The sequence below is a fragment of the Stegostoma tigrinum genome, chromosome 29 (genome assembly GCF_030684315.1).
Source record: "Stegostoma tigrinum isolate sSteTig4 chromosome 29, sSteTig4.hap1, whole genome shotgun sequence".
In the NCBI taxonomy this organism is placed as follows: Eukaryota; Metazoa; Chordata; class Chondrichthyes; order Orectolobiformes; family Stegostomatidae; genus Stegostoma; species Stegostoma tigrinum.
This window is the reverse complement of record NC_081382.1, coordinates 25,847,063-25,866,750: the sequence shown is the minus strand read 5'-3', so window position 1 is coordinate 25,866,750 and position 19,688 is coordinate 25,847,063. Positions and strand designations below refer to the sequence as shown.

Here is a 19,688-nt window from a genome sequence, read left to right as displayed (position 1 = left end):
CCATCATTGAACTAACACTACATAACTTCCTCAGCTCTTAACTCTTATCTAATAAAAATCGATGAATTTCAGTTTTAAAAGTGGTGAAAATTAACTTCTATAAATCATCATTTGCATCACCTCTCGAGAGGTGAGTCCAATTCTATACACTGCAATTTAGTAAGGATATGAAAGCTTTATGGAGTAGGCAGAAACGTTTACAAGGATAGTTCCAGAGATGACAGGCTTCAGTTCCAAGGATGGACTAGAGAAGCTGACATTCATCTCCTCACAGAAGAAAAAAAATGTGAGAAGACATTTAATAAGATGTGTTCAAAATCATAAGTTATCTATATTGAATAGATGGGAGAATGTTTTTCCCTTTGGCAGAGGTCAAAAACCACTGGACATTGATTTAAGGATATTAGCAAAAGAAGCATCAGGATATGAAGAATATTTTTTAATAGCAAGTGGTTAAGGTCTGGAGTGCACTGTCTGAGAGTGTGATGGAGATAGATTTAACTGCAGCTTTCACAGAGCAATTGGATATGCACTTAAAGAGAAAAATAATCTATTGGGCTACAACAAGAGGATAAGGGTCTAATTCCCTGTATTTTTTCCTGTCGCTGTGATCAGAAGTCAATGCATCAGCATGCTGATCAGTATACAGATATGAGACTCACACTTGGGTTGCTGTTTAAAAGGAAAAACATTGACATGAAGAACTGACAGCCTCCTTCTGTGCAGTTTCCATTCTATGATGATAAATTACCAATTGATGTGGTTTCAACTGCTTTTCGGAGTACACAGTTCCAGATTTCTATTGTCTTTGCATGGAAATTTCTCTTTGAAGTCGCATCTGGATAATCTGTCTCAAATTTTAATGTTATGCATCCTTCTACTGGATTTGCTCATCAGAGGAGATAGCCTCACTCGATCTACCCTGTTAAATCATTTTTAAATACAGCAAATAGATTGCTTTATTCTACTAAACTCAAGGGAATAAATATAAGCATAGTGTATTTTTGTAAGATCGATACTCTGCATCACCAGATTGTTTTTAATGATTTGAAATTAATATATTTTCTATTTATATTTTTCAATTATCTGGCATTCAACATTTGAAGAGTTGAGCAAACTTTTTTTTAAACATTCCCCTCGCAAAGACAATTTCTATCTCATTTTAGATTAAAACCATTCAGGGCACAGATTTATGAAGCATTTATTGTTCAATGTAATGTAGCAGGTAATAAAATGTTTTATTGTGAATCATTGTGAGAGCAGCATTTTGTTTCATCTCTTTTTTTAATCTCATGTTCACTATACTATTATCACCTATCCTGTAACTACCATCATTGACCTTGGTTTAAGAAAATGAGAAGGGATGATATTGATGAAAATTCCAAATAAAGTATTTTCTTCACTTGATAAAGTACTTTTATCTGTAATGTTTCATCTTCATATCCAAGAAAGGATACATTTCCTTATAGGTAGCGCAATAAAGATTCACTAGATTGATTCCTGGCATGAGACTGTCTCAGAGGAAAATTGAGTAGAACAGACCATATTCTTTGGAGAGGAGAATAAAAGCTGATCTAATTGAACTGTAAATTCTGAATAGGCTTGGCAAGGAAGATGCAAAGAAATTGTTTCCATTGGTTAGCAGGTATAGAATTAGTGGTCATAATCAATTTAGAATTGAGATGAGGAGGCACTTCTTTACTTACAGGCGTATGAATCTTTGGAATGCTTTATACAGGAAGGCTGTGAATTTTATTTTCTACCATTGAGCATGTTCGATGCTAAGATCAATTGAGTTTTTAATTCTGAGAGAATAAATGGATATTGGAATCAGACAACAATGCAGATTCACAGTCATGGGGGGGGGGGGGGGTGGGAGGGGTGGAGATGGTTTTTCCAAAAGGCTCATGGGACCTGAAATGTTAACGCTGATTTTTTTCTTCAGAGAGGCTGCCAGACCTGCTGAGCTTTTCCAGCAACTTCTGTTTTTGTTTCTGGAAAATATATGACTTCTCTGGCACTTATATGAAATTTTGGAAACCTTCATATTTATTCAATTATTGCAGGATTTAAAGTTTAAGGTCAAAACACCCAGGAAATATATGCATTACATTATATATGTTCTGAGTTTGTGGATAACATGATGGAATACTTCAAATAATTGCTGAAGAATCTAGTCACAAAATTATACAATAATTTGAACTGTCCTGACTTAAAATCTTATATTAGATTTATTTGAATAAGATTTTAAGTTAAGAAGACATTTGTAAATGCTGGAAATCTGAAATAATAGAACATGCTGTAAGCACAAAATCAACCAACATTTGAAAAAAAAAGTTTGCACTCAAGGAAATATATGTGTTCAGGTGTTGATAGCACTTTATATTGTTAAGATTTAAAGTAGGGTTAAATAGCAGTTGTCCCTACTCAAATTCAATAGTTTTCTTGGAACAGTAAATTCCACTTTAAATGACAAGAAATTACAGTACAGACCATGTTCTGTTTACATTGAAGTGCAGCTTCTTTGATTATCATAGCAAATCCAGTTGGAACACTTCGTGTATTAACTGTAAACAAAAATTCTGAAAAAGCCATGTGTTGAGAAACAACATTGCACGGCTATTCTGAACCGCCTACTGTGGCTTCCCCGAGCTGAATCCAACCCAGATGTTCAGAGGGAACTCTCACAACTTTTTTATAATAACATAATCTTGAGTTCTGTATTTAACCAACTTCTAACAAAGAACGGGGAAAGGCCAGTATCTACAAGTCTTCAACAACAGTACACAGAAGGGTTCGAAGCTGTGAAAAAAAATCCGCGGGTGACATGTTTGACATGCAATGAACACTGTAAATATTGATTACAACTTTAAATATGATAAATAACATGCAGAACTGGTAGAAACGTAGTTGTTTTGCGCTTTATGTAATGCCAACGGCGGATACACATGTAATCTATTTTTGTAAATTGTGTGCATAAACCATATTTGGAGGAGAAACTGATACAAAGTTTGCAGTGTGAACCTGACAATCAGATGGCCCGGTATACCCCGAATCCCTGTGTCACCGCAGAAACACTGCAAAAAGACCTATTCCAAAACAGAAGTTTAGTCAATCTTGTAATTATTCGAACGTAAAGAGAAGTTATGTAGAAGTTTAATTTAAAAGCATTTAATCTATCAACAATTATTCAAAAGATAAAAACTTACCTTACTCGTTGCACTGACTGCTCGTGTTAGGATAAAAAGAGAAAGAATATATTTGGGAAATCTCCACATTTTAAACGCCTCGTTTCGATATTTGGACAGAACAATCTGAGCAGAAATGCTGTACCATCAGCAAGAATTCGGTGACAATGCTTGCAAAGTCACTACAAATCATCGAAGAAGAAATATTTTTGTTTTCCTACACAAGGCTTGCTCTTCTCAGGACCTCCAAAAGCTCGCCTTCAAATCTCCTCTGAAACTGGGAATGACTGCGGCTGTGCAGCGCAGATTTCGGCTTTTTGGTAGAGGCAGGATTTTTTAAATAATTCCCACTGTGTATTGAATTCGAGGGAGGGACAATAATGACAACCAACTGCAGATCGTACCAGCTCAGTCAGTGTCCACGCAGAGAGGACGAACCGATCGCTGAAGTTGTTGAAGTCTCCAAAACTAATGCTTACCGGGGAATAAATATCACATAAAGAAGAGTTTCATTTGAATATGAAAATAACATGCTATTATTGTGTCCGTTCACTTCACAGTGTGTTCAATTGAGCCAAAAGGAGTTTAAAACGAAAGATAATACGTGCGTGTCCATTCCTAATTTACCAAGTGTTTAAACTAATCGTAGCTTTTCTATTTATTTTCTGATGTGACTGCGCCACCTGATGGCGAGAACGCCTCCTTTCTCCATGGAACGAAGCAGATTATATATTTACATTCATTCGCTTTCATTGAACTGTAGATTTAAACTAGAACTGAAACTCTTATTTCAATTGATAGTGATAATGGGAACTGCGGATGCTGGAGAATCCAAGATAATAAAATGTGAGGCTGGATGAACGCAGCAGGCCAAGCAGCAGCATCGGGTGAACAGGATGAAGGGTCTAGGCCCGAAACGTCAGCTTTTGTGCTCCTGAGATGCTGCTGGGCGTGCTGTGTTCATCCAGCCTCACATTTTATTATCTTGTATTTCAATTGACAGGTTTGGCTAAGAAGTACTGTTGAATGGATGAGTCATTGATTACTTACATTCTGGATTTATTGAAGGAAATGAGAGTTGGATATAGCAGAAGAAACAAACTGGGAGAGGTGCCAAAGGAATGGAAAATAGCTCAGGGTGTCCTCTGACCTATTCTCATCACATTCAACCATCTTATTTCATTCATGTTCTGGAGGAGAGTCACTGGACGCAAAACATTAACTCTACTTTCTTGCCACAGATGCTGCCAGACATGCAACGTTTTTGCAGCAATTTCTGATTTTGTATCTTTCATTCATTGCTGGAGAAGCTGGCAATTACAAGAAAGGGGAGCCCAGACTAGCAGAGAGGTGTCAGATATCTGTATCCCTTACCCCTCAAGAGAAGTAGGTTGTGAGCTGGTACGTGTTGACCACTGGAGTGATTGGAATGGGAAGAAATCCGGCAAGGAACATCACAGCCTGCCCTTCTCAGATATGCAAGCAGTCTAACACATTCATCTACAAAGGGACCACGCACTTTCATCAACTAATTCTTTATCTTCCACAGGGACTAATGACAAATGGGCAGCTAAATGGATGTGGGCAGAGCCTCTGCTAAGTACTACCTCTAAGGTTGATGGCTCTGATACATTAAGGAGGCACGAGCAAGGCATTCACTAGCACCGTACACCTGCACATTGACTAGATTAGTTTCGGAATTACAAAATACTGTGGGGCAGTGGCATCAGCCCCATGCAGAAGATGTCCTTCTCTACTTTGCTATATAAAATGTAAGTGACACTATCAACCTATACAGACAAACAGGAGACCTTTAGGCAATGATGCTGCTGTCCCTCACTAGACTGGAGTGGCAGATGGACTCTGTCCAACTTCTGACTATTGTCATGACTCCAGCATATGACTCTGTGGCTGCGTCCATGGAAAAGGTTTTTGGCTTCTTTGGAGAACTGAGTCCAACGGGATGCTCAATGACTGCCAGATTTGCACTTGGACCTGCAGTCTCTTGGCTCTAGTCATGAGTGCTTAGTATCAAAGGCAAGGTGAAAGGCAGATAAGCCACTTTGACTTCACTTGGGTGTCTTTTTCCCTCAAGTAGACAGGATGATGCCAGCATGCATGCAGAGAGAAGAGGAAGAACAGCCAGGCAGCTTAGGAATTTTACCTCATTTTGCACCAGAGGTGCCTTCTCCCTCCACCTCCTCTCTGCCAGTGAACCGTTTGCGTTCAACAGCTCGGGTTTAGGTGAGTACACCTGCATTTGCACAGGATTCTCAACAAGATGGGACTTTAAAGCCATTCTTGAAGTTTAAGAAATATATATTGACATTTCTAGAGAAACTTGAGAGCTATTTCTCTAGTTTCAAATTAAGTCATCTGTCTGATGTCATAGAGGTATAGGCCTGACAAAACTGTTGCTGCTCAACTGGTGTAATCTTTCTGTAAATATGATGTGAGCCTTAATGAATATGTTTGAATGTTACAGTGATAGAATGGCACAATATGTTTGATTATTTATCTGTGGAACTCAACTGACCTGCGTAAGTACTGGGTTTACTTTGCAAATATGCCAAAACTTTTATTTCATGTTTGGGGAACAACATAGATGTGAAAGACCTTCTCATGTGTGAAAGATGATTGTAAGCTAATTAAATTTCACATTTTTCCTTCAATTAATGTATTCTGTTTGGGTGATCTTGATGTGTGCACAAGTGGCCGTCTTCTGTAATCTGTTGGAGATGAAGCAGAAAGAGTTGAGAAAATAAAAACTAAAATAATTAATTTAAACCATTAATATAAAACTAGTAAATTAACAAAAAATCAAAGAGAGAGATAAATAAGGAAGGAAGGAAATGCGAACTTTACACCAGTATTCTTTCTGGATGCACACATTAGACTGTTTCAGAAAATTTTGGCAACGGCTTGATTGTTTACATATTTCAGCTTAATGTTTCCACTCTCAGGGAAAATTGGTAGGAAAACACAATGAGATGTGTGTGTTGCACAAATCTAATCAGAAAGGGTATCCTGAACAATTTCTGTGACTTTAAAACAAGTTTAAACTTATTGACAGCACAAAGTGAATAAGCAGTGGGAACAAATATGTTTTCCATTCATGATTAAGACATGCATAACCTAGCATTGACTTCCCTACTAATCTGCTGTAAGGTCTGCACCTGGAGAAAATTATACATTCTTTGTATGTGAGAGTAATTAATGTGCATCACTTACACAAACATTGAATTACTATAAAGTTAAATTTAATTAAAGGAAGATTTATTTCCAATATGCAAATTGAAGAAGTAGATTGTATTTTGATTAATCACCACAGTAGGGTAATTGATTGAAAGTTTAGAATTGGTGGTATCTAGGCATCTCTTGCTTGAGGTTGGAGATAATGGGAACTCTCTGATGAAGGGTCTAGGCCCGAAACGTCAGCTTTTGTGCTCCTGAGATGCTGCTTGGCCTGCTGTGTTCATCCAGCCTCACATTTTATTATCTTGCTTGAGGTTGGCTTGGTTGAAGTCCCTGGCCACAATGAATAGGGATTTGGGGAATTTTCTCTGTATTATGTTTGTGGCGGTATAGATCATGTCTAGTGTATTCCTCACATCCGTGTGGGGCGGAATGTGGTCTGCTTTCAGGATGGCGGAGATAAACTCTCATGGTTGGTTGTAGGGACAGCATTTTACTGTATAAGGTATTCTATGTACGGGGAACAGTGGCTTGATTCTGTGTTCTGCCAAAGTTACATTATCTTTAGTAAATTGTGAATTTTTGTTTAAGTTCTCAACTTGGTGTCCAATCTCAGTTATTTGTAAAATCTGGTTATGAACCATTGGGCAATTTTGAGTGTCAACACATATTTAAACTTTATTATGTTGCAAGTCTGATTTTGTCAGGCTTCCTATCCATCTATCATAACAATTCCTAGACTTGTCATGAATGCCTTCAAGAGATCCACTAGGGAACCATCACTAACACATGGCGCCACGTTTTGCCTGCTCTTCGACAATTTCATATGTGTGTGGGGTTGATGAACGGAGGTTCAGTGATGTCTCTGGGCTTCAGAGAATAAAATGCTGTCAGCGTGCCTTTTAAAGAGCGCACTAAGAAGCTGGAACCCAGAAGATCTGGCAGCTGGGGGAAGGTTACGGGGACAGGAAGACTTCCTGCCCATAAAATTTGTCATTTGACAATGTATACATATGTAACCAGCAGAGAAGTACATTATTGTGCAAGAATCTCAACTCACCCCTAAGCAGAAGTATTCTTTTAGGCCCACCTCCACCTTAGTCTAAAAACAAAGGAATCCACCCATTAGCTCTGTTTCTCGCCACAGATGCTGCCTGACCTACATAGGTTTTCCAGCCTATTTTTTGGTTTTATATTAGAGCTATGGGGACTGAGATCAAAGATATGTATTGGATGCATTCACCTCAGAAAAACTGGATTCACACTACAGGTCTAGAGCTAACACTTAGCGGCTAGACTGTGGGAGAATAATATTAGACACAGAGCTCTGAGGAAGTAGGACTGATGAAGGATACTGTAAGATTGAAATGACAAGAAAGGATTTGAAGGAGATATAAATGTAGGAAAGGAAGTGATATGGAGGGTGAATAGTAAAAGATGTGAGATTAGATTAGATTGGGTTTGATTTATTATTGTCACATGTACCCAGGTACGGTGAAAACATTTGTTTTGCATGCAATTCAAGCATATCATACCATACAAAATGTGTAATGGTAATAGAACAGAGGGAAGAGTACAATGTAATGGTTGCAGAGAAGTGAACTCATAGATGTAGGCATCACATATTCTTTTTGTCTCATTCACAAATGCACGATATTTTCACAGAAATGAAAATTATAGTTAATTTAATTTTAGGGATGAAACTAAGGATATGTCTCTTCATTTCCTATGCTTCCTGACATTAGTGACCAGGTTGATTTCTTGGAGAATAGGAAATGTGATTTTAGTTTGTGGATCAGTTCCGAGCATTATCATTATGGAGCATAATTACAACTAAGTCTGAAAGAAGGGAATGGCAGACTGATAACTGCAGGGAGGATAGCAAGGAACAGGACACTGAGGGAAGGGAATGTCAGGCTAAAAGTTAGAATTAGGACTACAGTAGGGTGGACGTTAAGGGAAAGCGAAGAAACAGATTGATAACAAAGAGAGGGAAATAGCATAACAGAATTATAAAGAAGTAAGCTCAGGAGCCCTGCGCATTAGAAACAACTATTAGTGCACCTTAAGACATGAAGAACAAATTGGAACATGAGGAAGTTTAGATCAAGAGAACATTATTTGGTCCAAATAGAGACACGCTCGATGCTTTCAGTGCTTGGTTTGAGCAGAATGCCACCATCATGGCAATGCCTGCCCCAGCAGCCTCAGACACACCAGTTCCCTCTGTCACCTCTTCAGAAGTCAGATCAGTCTTCCTGGGAGTCAATCCAAGGAAAGCGATGGGCCCGGACGGTGTCCTCTGCCGAGCACTTAGATCCTGTGTGGACTAACTGGCAGAGGTACTCAACCTCTCCCTCCTACAGGACAAAGTCCCCACTTGCTTCAAGAAGACCACCATCATCCCCCGTACCCAAGAAAACACATGCAGTGTGCCTTGATGACTATTACCCAATAACTCTGACTTCAATAATCATGAAGTGCTTTGAGAGGCTAGTCATGGCCCACATCAACTCCAGCCTCCCAAACTGCCTCAATCCCCTACAGTTTGCATACCAACATAACAGGCCCACATACGATGCCGTATCCTTAGCCCTTCTTCCATTCCTGGAACATCTGGACAACAATGACGCCTACGTCAGACTCCTGCTTATCGATGACAGCTCCACCTCCAACACCATTACACCCAACAGACTGATCTCAAAACTACATGACCTTGGTCTCAGCTCCCCCATCTGCAACTGGATCCTCAGCTTTCCGACCCACAGGCCGTAATCACTGAGGATGGATAACTGCACCTCCTCCACAGTAACACAGCTAAGTAAGCATCCTTAGCCCCCTACTGTACTCCCTGCACACCTACAACTGTGGTGCCAAATTCTGAATGTACTCCATCTACAAGTTCATGATGACACCACCATAGTGTAACTGATATCTAACAAAAACAAGTCAAAATACAGAAGGGAAATAGAGGGCTTGGTGGTGTGGCGCAATGAAAACAATCTGCCTCTCAATGCTGGCAAAGTACAAAAAACTGATCATTGACTTCAGAAAGAAAGGAGGAGAACACACCCCCATCTACATAATGGAACTGATGTTGAGAGAGTGAAGAGCTTCAAGTTAATCAGAGTGATGATAACCGACGACCTGTCCTGGACTTCCCACATAAATGCGACAGTCAAGAAGGCCCAATGCCTCTTCTTCCTCCAGGCGGCTCAGGAAATTTGGCATGTCCATAAGGCCTTTCACTAACTTCTACAGATGCACCATTGAAGGCATACTGACCAGGCGCATAACAGCCTCGTACGGCAACTGCTGTGCCCAGGACAGTAAGAAACAGCAGAAGGTGGTGTGCACAGCCCAGACCGTCATAGAAGCCAACCTTCCATTCATGGACTCTATTTACAAGGCTTGTTGCATGGAAAGGCGGCTAACATCATCAAAGACCCATCGCATCCTGATAATGACTCCTACAACCTCTTCTGTCAAGCAAAAGATACAAGAGCATGCACACGCACAAGCAGGTTCAGGAATAGTTTCTTTCTGGCCATTATCAGGCTGTTGAATGGAGTCTAGCCTCAAGTAATGTAACCTGTACACCACTTAGTCTTTTTGATATGTACATCCTTTGCTTGCTGTGATCTGTCTGTACTGCTCATAAACAAAGCTTTTGACTGTATTTCAGTACATGTGACAATAAATCAATCAATTAATCAATAAGGTTATCTAATTAATGTTTGTAATCTAAACCTAATCTTCTTTGATTACCAAGCCCATCTCACATACTGACAGACAGACATAGTTAAGGGATTTTTTGAAATAAAAACACCACAAATTGTCATTTAGATAACCGTTTCAACAATGAATAAAAGCCTACATGAAATCTGATGTGTTGTATTATCGGCATATAGGATTAGAGCTTGCTTGAATTCCAAAGTCAGTGCAAACAGCTTCCACAAACCTCCCAGGACTTTTCCTTATTTCTTACAGACTGTTTTTTTTTCTCAAGGTTATCAAGAAGTTGATACCTGGAGAATGACTAAAGCGAGAAAAACTGAAGAAACCCAGTGCTGTAGCCTCCTAAGCAGTACCCTGCTTCCTACTCAAAAACTCAAAGCCAGTTCAATGTGGACTTCACCAGTTTCAAAATCTCCCCTTCCCCTACTGCATCCCTAAACCAGCCCAGTTCACCCCCTCCCCCCACTGCACCACACAACCAGCCCAGCTCTTCCCCCCCACCCACTGCATCCCAAAACCAGTCCAACCTGTCTCTGCCTCCCCAACCGGTTCTTCCTCTCACCCATCCCTTCCTCCCACCCCAAGCCGCACCCCCAGCTACCTACTAACCTCATCCCACCTCCTTGACCTGTCCGTCTTCCCTGGACTGACCTATCCCCTCCCTACCTCCCCACCTACACTCTCTCCACCTATCTTCTTTACTCTCCATCTTCGGTCCGCCTCCCCCTCTCTCCCTATTTATTCCAGTTCCCTCCCCCCATCCCCCTCTCTGATGAAGGGTCTAGGCCCGAAACGTCAGCTTTTGTGCTCCTGAGATGCTGCTTGGCCTGCTGTGTTCATCCAGCCTCACATTTTATTAACTTCTTGGCATCGCTTTCTTTTCAACTCCTCTGTCATTGGCTGGTCAGCCCCAGTTCTTCCCTTGATTGATCAATTCAACACCCAACCAGCTGCCAGTCCCTGAACATAAATAACATCTCTCTGTCAGTTTGTCAATAGTAATCTTAGAGAAATACTTAGCCTGCATTATTTAATATGCCTGTTCTCAACGTCAATGTTCGTCTTTTGTTCTCTCTTTTTAAGACAAGGTGCTGTTTAAAGTTCAAATCTCAACTTCTGGTCACAATTCCAAACTGAAAGTGTGTAAAATAAAAGGAAAGTAATGATAGTTTCAATAGCAAGCACCCCGACTGATGAAGGTAGCCTGGCAAGAGGTGGCTATGGAGATCAGTGACCATGGGTTCCCCAAAATAATCCTGGCTGCAGTGATGCAAGTGGATGAATTACCTGCAGCAAATTGCCAGGGTGGGTATCACTGTCTACTCAATGCTTCATGGCCTTAGGAGTGTAAGTTACCATTGTAAGCTTGCAACCACACAGGTCTGTCACATATAGCACTTGGTGCTAGGCATGTTAATCAGATGGCTCATGTGCCTCAATATTTGTCACTTCATTGCAGCTATCAATGTAGCACTACTGACATTACAGTGGAAATGCCTCTCCGACATCTTCCAGGATTCACAAATCAAATACACAAGGACCTATGACACTCTGCAGCTCACACACCATCAACTCACTGCCCTAGGTCAACAACCAGGAGAATGTACACATATAATGCTTATGAACCAAAGGCTTCTAAAGGACAAGGGCACAACCATTAAAAACTGGCTTCCAGATGAATGCCTCGCAGCTGTCTCTAGCACATATATCATATGATGATTTAATAATTTTCATCAGTTTTAGCTGTTTAATGACATTAAACTGTTAAACACCTAACTTCTGTTGTGTGTATGCATACGTCCTGAAGGGATTATTGAATATTTACAGCCATCTAATGAGCTAATTGCAAAATGACCAATCTCAGCTGCACATGAAGCACCAACATCTGAATAAAACATTGGGTAAGGGTAGCGGCTCATGAAACAAAAGATTATTTGTGCTTTTCTATGCAGCCTCCAGATCACACCCCCAAGCCAAGCCAAAGAAATAAAATACTCAGCCCCAAGGTCCATCCCTCTCAGCCTCTCAAACAACATCACTGAGGAGGAACAGTTGCAAGCCACGGAGGATGAATCTTCAAGGCCTTCCTCCTCACACTCCACTAACATTGTGACATTCTTCTTGGTGGGTAATTTAACAAGAGTATGGTTAGTGTCACATTCTGATGACCACAGCACTGAGACATGGGAGCAGCTAGAAAAAGAAGAAAAGGTGATTTGGGGCCCCTCATCCATATAACACAGAAGCTAGCATCCAAGTTCAGGCGGCAATAGGGAAAGCAAATAGAATGCTGGCCCTTATTTCAAAAGGAATGGAGATTAAAAGAAGGGAGATTTTGCTAAAACTATATAAACAATTTTATATGCGGTGTCCAGATCACACCCCCAAACCAGGCCAAAGAAATCTGATTCCTAGCTTCCCAGCCCCATCTAGAGGACATTTAACTATGTTGCATTTAGGGGGAAGCATTTTCATGAAACTCTTGTATCCATAAACCCAGCTAATGATCTGGGGACCTGGGTTCAAATCCTGCCATGGCAAGTGGTGGAATTTGAATTCAGTAAAAATCTGGAATTAATTTAAAGATGACAATGAATCCATTGCTGATTGCCAGGGGAAAATCCCATCTGCTTCACTAATGTCCTTTAGGGGAAGGAAATCTGCCATTCTTGTCTGGACTACATATGACTTCAGACACACAGCAATGTGCTTGACTATTAGCTGCCCTCTAGGGTGGGCAATAAATGCTGGCCTAAGCAGTAACATTCATCCTGTGAACAAATTTATGTAAAAAGACAAGGCACTGTTAAAAACTGGGTGGATAGTTTGGGCCCCTTATCTAAAGAAAGATATATTGGTATTGATGGCAGTCTAGAGATTCATTAGGCTGATTTCAGGCATTGAGGGGCTGTCTCATGAGGAGATGCTGAGTAGGCTAGGTCTGTACTTATTGTAATGTAGAAGAATGAGAAGTGATCTTACTGAAACAAGCACCATTCTTGGGGAACTTAACAGGGTAGATGGCAAAAGATCATTCACTGTTGTGAAAGAGTCGAGAACCAGAGAACATAATCTCAGAATAAGGGGATACATATTTAAAACTAAAAGAGGAGGAATTTCTTTTTGCTGAGGGTAATGACTCTTTGGAATTCTTTACCATAGAGGATTGTCAAGATTCTGTCCTTATGTATATCCAAGGCTGGGATAGACAGAGCTTAATCAGTAAGGGTTCTGAGGGTAATAGCAAAAGGTATGAAAGTGGAGTTGAGGATCATCTGGTCAGCCATAATGTGATTGAAAGGTGGAGCAGATTCTGTGGGCTGAATGACCTACTTCTGCTCATATGTCTTACGGCCCTTTGGATCTGAGGATTTAACAATGGGAGGATTACTGGAGAATAGATGCCTGTTGAGTCCAATATAGATGGTGAGTTCCTGCACCCTTTAGGTGTCTCCTTCATTAAGGAATGAGGAAGTATTGTTGTGTACTGACAGGGAGGAGGAGCAACAGACAGGCACCCAAGTACTGTCTCCTCAAGACACTCCAAAGAAGCCTTGCCACACCAGCTTCCCTCTGCCAGAGACCCAAATGCCTTCATTTGGTCAGAAGACCCTTAACAGGCCAGATCCCTCTAAGCTCTAGACCTTGGAGTTTCCCCACAAAAGCTGTCTAAATCAAGCCAGCAAAATAATCAGCAAGCTACTCCTAATATTCAATATTCAGGGAAAGTTGTGTAATCTTCCTTTTCTTATTGTCAGGTGGTCTTGGTCCTACATTGGCAGCTGAAGCCAAGCTGGGCAATTAAGGATGGGCAATAAATACTGGACTAGCCACCACAACCTATGATCATAAGATAAGGAGCAGAATTAGGCCGTCAGCCCATTGGGTCTGCTCCACTATTCAATCATGGCTGGTATATTTCTCAATCTTATTCTCCTGCCTCCTCCCCTGCAGGAATTGCTGCCAGTGGTCACAAACAAGCTGGACATTGAGAGAGAAAATTTCCTTCCTGTACAGGAATTTGGCTGAATGATGCCATGGACCTTCGAGTACAATATATGTGCAGTCACTAACCCACTGCACGTGAGGGAACCCAGTGATGGCTACAAATCTGATGGCTCTCTGGGGCCACGGTGAATTGGAAAAACTGTAGAGGGCACTGGTGAGTTCATGAATGAGCTTTTGGACTGTTGACTGGAGATGCCACACATGTCTTCAGTTTAGGTTTAAAAGGAGCTGATGGTGAGGGAGCTCAGTGCCACTATGATATTCAGGGCTTAAGGTTTGTGCTGCATCCCCAGTACAGATTTGCCATGGAGCTCCTGGCATCCCTAATCATGTCAAGACATTGCCGGTGCTGCCTTTCCCTCATTTGTATGGATCTACTATGCCTTCTGTGTACTTCCTATGAGTACATTGCTTGATGGTGTTGAAGATCTGGTCCCCCTCTTCAGACAATGAATGTTCATTCACAGCTCCAACCCTCTGATCCTCATGTCTCTGGTTCTGTTGACACAGGTCATCCCTACTTCTTTTCCTCTTCCTCCGTCTTAGCCTCAGAAGTTCTAATGCAGCTGTTGAATTAAGTTGGTCAAATGTCTAGCATAAAAATACTGATCTGTAAGGAAATATCAGAAATGAGATGTTAGCTTCTGTTAGCTTCAGACCTGACATACTCAAGCTACTCTTTGGGCCTTTAATTAGGCTGTTCAGGTATTTGGTCAAAGACTGCCCTACAGCCATTTCTATGTGGTAAGCTGTAACCTGCATGATCCATGAATGCTTTTCCTTCTCCTCATTCTGCCATGTGGGAGGTCTTTGTCACCGCAATTTTTACATCAGTTTCTATGTATGTGGCAATTAGCTCTATTTGATTTTGCAATTTGACTCTTGGTGACCTTCATTATTCCCTGTGAAACTAACATGAAACAAACCTACAACCTTGGAACCTACAGCTTGCACAATGGTTTAAACCCATGTCCCTCACTTTCAGATACACGAGCCTGTGATGGTCCTGCACAGCTGCATATGGAATAAGACTCTACCCCACTCCCCTAATGCTATTATCACTGTTGCTTAGCCTTAAGTGCCTTCTTCCCAAAGTTAATCAAGGGACATGATTGGGATGTTGATGTTTGGAGTTAATAGAGCCTTGTCCCATTAACATAAGGGCTTCATTTCAATGTTAACTGGATGTTTGGACAATAATATGTTTTCAGTTTCTGCTTCTCTCAGTTAGATGTGTCTGCTTTTGCAAGAACACATGCAAGCAGTTCACAAATTTCCCATTTTTACTGCAATTTTTCTGAGAGACCTTCTGTAAAATGATCATTGAGAGAGACGGTGGTTGTTAGTCATTCATTTGGTTCATTCACCCTCTACCCATCCCCAGTACAGTGCTTGCCCCTGCAACACTGTAGATAGCTTTCTACTTTCCTCTGGTGTCATTTTTTCCTTCTTTAATCCTCACCTCCCCCTTCCTCTGTAATATCAGTCCTTTTGCTATGTTCATTGATTTTCCTGCTACTTCTGTGACTCCACTCCCATCCTGATCCCATTGCCAGCCTTAGCTTTACACCACTTGATATTGGTGGTTGTTTTAAGCTCCTCCCTCATAATGACTTCTTAATTTTTAAGTATCTTTGGGAAGGCTTTTAAGTCTTCTACAGTGAGCACACACAAAATAGCTGTTCAATACCTCTGCCATTTCCTTATTGGGGATAAGTAGAAAGAGAGTACACCATGAATAGTGTTATGCAGGAGAGGTTGACACTCCCCCACCCTGAGAACTGGAATCGAAACACTCAAAGAAAAGTGCCTTGCTCTATAATCTGTAATAAGGAGTTGTAAAGAGTGGTGTAACCTGCCTTTCAGCAACTTCTAGTGGTTAAATAAAATAAATCCTTGATATTCACTTTACAATCAACAAGTAACAATTTGTCCAACTCTAACAGTGAACAAATCAACTGAACTATTAACAAACTGAATAAATACCTTTTAACTTCTAACCGCGAATAAAACAAGATTCTTATAGTACGCTGTTCCAATAAATACAAGTCCCACTTATATAAAGTAAAAGCAAACATAGGCTTTTGTTTCTTGAAATTATAGCCAGGTTATGTATCTTCCAGAATGATCTGCTCCTTCTCTGTCGAATGTTCTGTCAGGAATATTAACTAGTTGTGCCATAGTACCTTTGTTCTTTAAATAGTCCTTTCTCTAAGACTTAGAGAACACTGTGAGAGCCTCTCTTGAGAGTTCTCCTTTGAACAGCAGAGAGGACAAATGAGCCCTTTTAAAAGTTATGAGAGATATTGAGAGAAGAAATAGAGAAAAACAATCTCATTGCCAAGTTGGTGATTAATCTGATGTTATAGATTTTTAAATTATCAACAAAAAATCTAGAGAATAAATGGCTAGAATTGGAGACTACTTGAAGAAAAGGAATTTTCAAGACAATGAACCTAAAGGGTACGTGGAACTAAAGCATTTTTGAAAGAAACAGCACAAATACAAAAGGCTGAATGGTCTCCTTCTGGGGTTTACTTTTCAATGATTCTATGACACTTAAATGTAATAAAGTGTAAGCCACTTCAGAAGTACTTTGCTTATCCTACATGCATAATGTCACTTTAAATAAATGTCACTCCATGGAAGTGGACTTGATGAAACAATGACTGAATATCATCTTCTGGTATACGGTTATAGTCTGGCATTCTTTATTTTCAAGCCCGTTTTAAAAGAAATGCCAAATACTCTTATATAAATATCGGAAGTACTGAAACACATTACTCACAAGTTCATGAATAGAACTTGCACTTTTTAAAAGTTTGTTTATATCAAATTAAGTATTTTAATGATGTTTCGTATTTCATGTGGGTTACTTGAAAAATATGTTCCTTTCTCTAAGAAGATGTATTCCCTTTTATTCATGTCAATACCTGTACCAACAACAGATCACACTACTTAGCATGTGTAATAACAGGGTGTTGATTAATGGAGGTGAATAATACTTAACTTTAATCACAAATTTGAAGTACAATGCAAAAAGTTCAAATACTAAGAACACAAAATGAATTTTTGGTCTAGCAAAACAAAACTTAGCAAAACTCAGTGGAACCTCGATTATCTGCTTTTCTGATAATCAAACAGACTTTGCAAAGGATTGAGCCTTGTAAGAGACATTGAACCTACATATTCTTTTGGACTTTGTATCTTGTCTTTGCTTGGTGCATAATTTTTTATTTGTGTTGCACTTATCTTCATGTTTGTGCCTTATTGATATATTAAACATTATACTAACATTTAAGGACTTTTGATTTTACATTAGTTGTAATTATCTATTCTTTTGAGGTGCAAATTGAAATTCCAATCTATTATTGCACTGTGTAACAACAGCCAACACACAGTGCACAAATATACCTAGCAACCTTCACGGGAGATTTATTCTAAGAGATAGTGTTTGTTATAAAAAACATCAATAAACACTGCAATATATTGGAACCTTGGGCCTATCATTGTCATAAAATTTTGCAATTCATTAACTAAAGTGTGAGATGATGATTGGTTTCATTGGGATTACAGTGTCATTCATTGTGTGTCAAATATTTATTTAACTACCTTCCTCCACCCTTTTGAATGAAGCAAGGGTTTAACCTTTATTTAAACTCACGGATAAGGTCTTTTCTGATTGTGCAGGTAATGAATTTTGTTACCTGGAATGTGCATGAGCAAACTGCTGATGTCATTCCATCTCCACTAAATTATATCAGCAACTATTTTATTTTGACCCTTAGAGTTACAGTGAAAATTGAGTTATGATGCTGTGAGATGTCTGGTTTTAGCTCCTTACCTATTTTTGAAGATATTTTATTTTCACTTTTGCCTTATGCCACTCCTTGGCTAAAAGTGCAAGAAAGATGCTCACTGACAGGTTTTTGTTGATTTTGATGTTACCCCTAAATTGTGTGCAAAATCTTTAACAGGAATTATACCTGAGACTAGACATTTTTTTGAGTTCTTGCAACTTCTAGAATTGCTACCTTTATATGACATTTCATGATTTTGGTTGTTGGATATTGTAGAAAAGCGTAGAAAAAAAGGGTCTAGGCCCGAAACGTCAGCTTTTGTGCTCCTGAGATGCTGCTGGGCCTGCTGTGTTCATCCAGCCTCACATTTTATTATCTTAGAAAAAAAATGTTGCTTTAGTCTTGATTCTGCTCCCAATGACCAATGATTGTTGACTACTCATGCGAGTAAGCTTATATTTTTTAATAATTAAATGATTTTTTTCCTGTTCTGGCTCCCTGCAAATGTTGTGCTAACTTAGTGAAGCTGCAGTACTGAAATACATAGATGTTCAATTTCAGAAGCAGCATGATATAGACAGAACTAAACAGCTGCCCAATTAGCAGACCAGATCAAATCATTGCTATGACCAGTTGTGAATGGTGGTGAACAATTGGATAACTAATGGGAGGAGGAAACACCACAAACTTTCTCATCCTCAATAATGGTGGAGCCCAGCATATAAGTGTGAAACAAAAGACTGAATCTTTTGCAATCATCTTCACTTAGAAATGTAGAGTGAGCAATGTATCTCAGCCTCTTCCTGAGGCCTTCAACATTGCAGAAGCCAGTTTTCAGTTAATTTGATTCGTTCCAGGAGATTACAAGAGATTACCAAGTACACTGGATGCAGTAAATATTACAGGCCCTGGCAATATCCTGATATTTTGCTGAAGACTTGTGCTCAAGAACCACCAATTCCTCTGGGCAATATGTTCCAATACAGCTACAACTTTAGCATTTACCTATCGCATGACAGGAATGTTCTGCTCACAAAAGGTAAGGCTAATCCAATCCTGTAAAATAATGCCTCATCAGTCCACTCTCAAATTCCAGAAGTGAGATGATAAGAGTGACTGCCCTTGACATAAAGGCAGTATTGACCAAATATGGCATGAAGGAGGCCCAACAAAATTGAAGTCACTTGTTATCTGCTATGGTTTTGTTTTGTTTCGTTAGCATTCTTGCTTCTGAATTATAATGTATTGGGTTCAAGTCCTATTTCAGGGCTGAGCACATAAAAACCAAAACTGACACTCCAGTGTAGTATTGGGGGGCACTGCATTGTTGGAGGTCAAACTGAGGTCAATTTGCCTGTGCAATTTCACACGGATTATCTAGTAATTAGCACATTGTTAATGATATTCATAATTGAAATAAAATATTGGGGGAATATAGATACCAATCTGTGATGCTGACTCAACTGAAACAGAATTAGGAGAAAACATACTGCTGGTTGGAGTCAATCAATGACAAGGAAGGGTGTTGTGCTTATTGTAAGCCAATCACGTCAACGCCAAGATAATGTAGAAGGCATTCTTTATATTGCCAGGAAGATCATCTTGGAGTCATATTGACTTCCAAGAGATGTTGTTTACCTGAGTTCCAATGCAGATGGTCATTTAGTTACTCATCTGGTTATTGATAACCGCAAGCTTATGCACATGCTAAATGAGCAAATGGCATTATAAGTCCCCAGTGACCCAATTTGGCAGCTGT

General features: G+C 39.8%; 1 protein-coding gene across 1 annotated transcript in view; it reads right to left on the bottom strand.

Moving 5' to 3' along the window:
* Nucleotides 1-3,797, bottom strand: part of olfml2a (olfactomedin-like 2A) — a 54,802-nt gene extending 51,005 nt beyond the window's left edge. Inside the window, exon 1 of the mRNA XM_048559268.2 lies at nucleotides 3,210-3,797. Within this exon, the coding sequence (XP_048415225.2) occupies nucleotides 3,210-3,278 (69 nt within the window). The 5' untranslated portion in view covers nucleotides 3,279-3,797. The remainder of the gene's footprint in view (nucleotides 1-3,209) is intronic.
* Nucleotides 3,798-19,688: the final 15,891 nt, after the last annotated feature.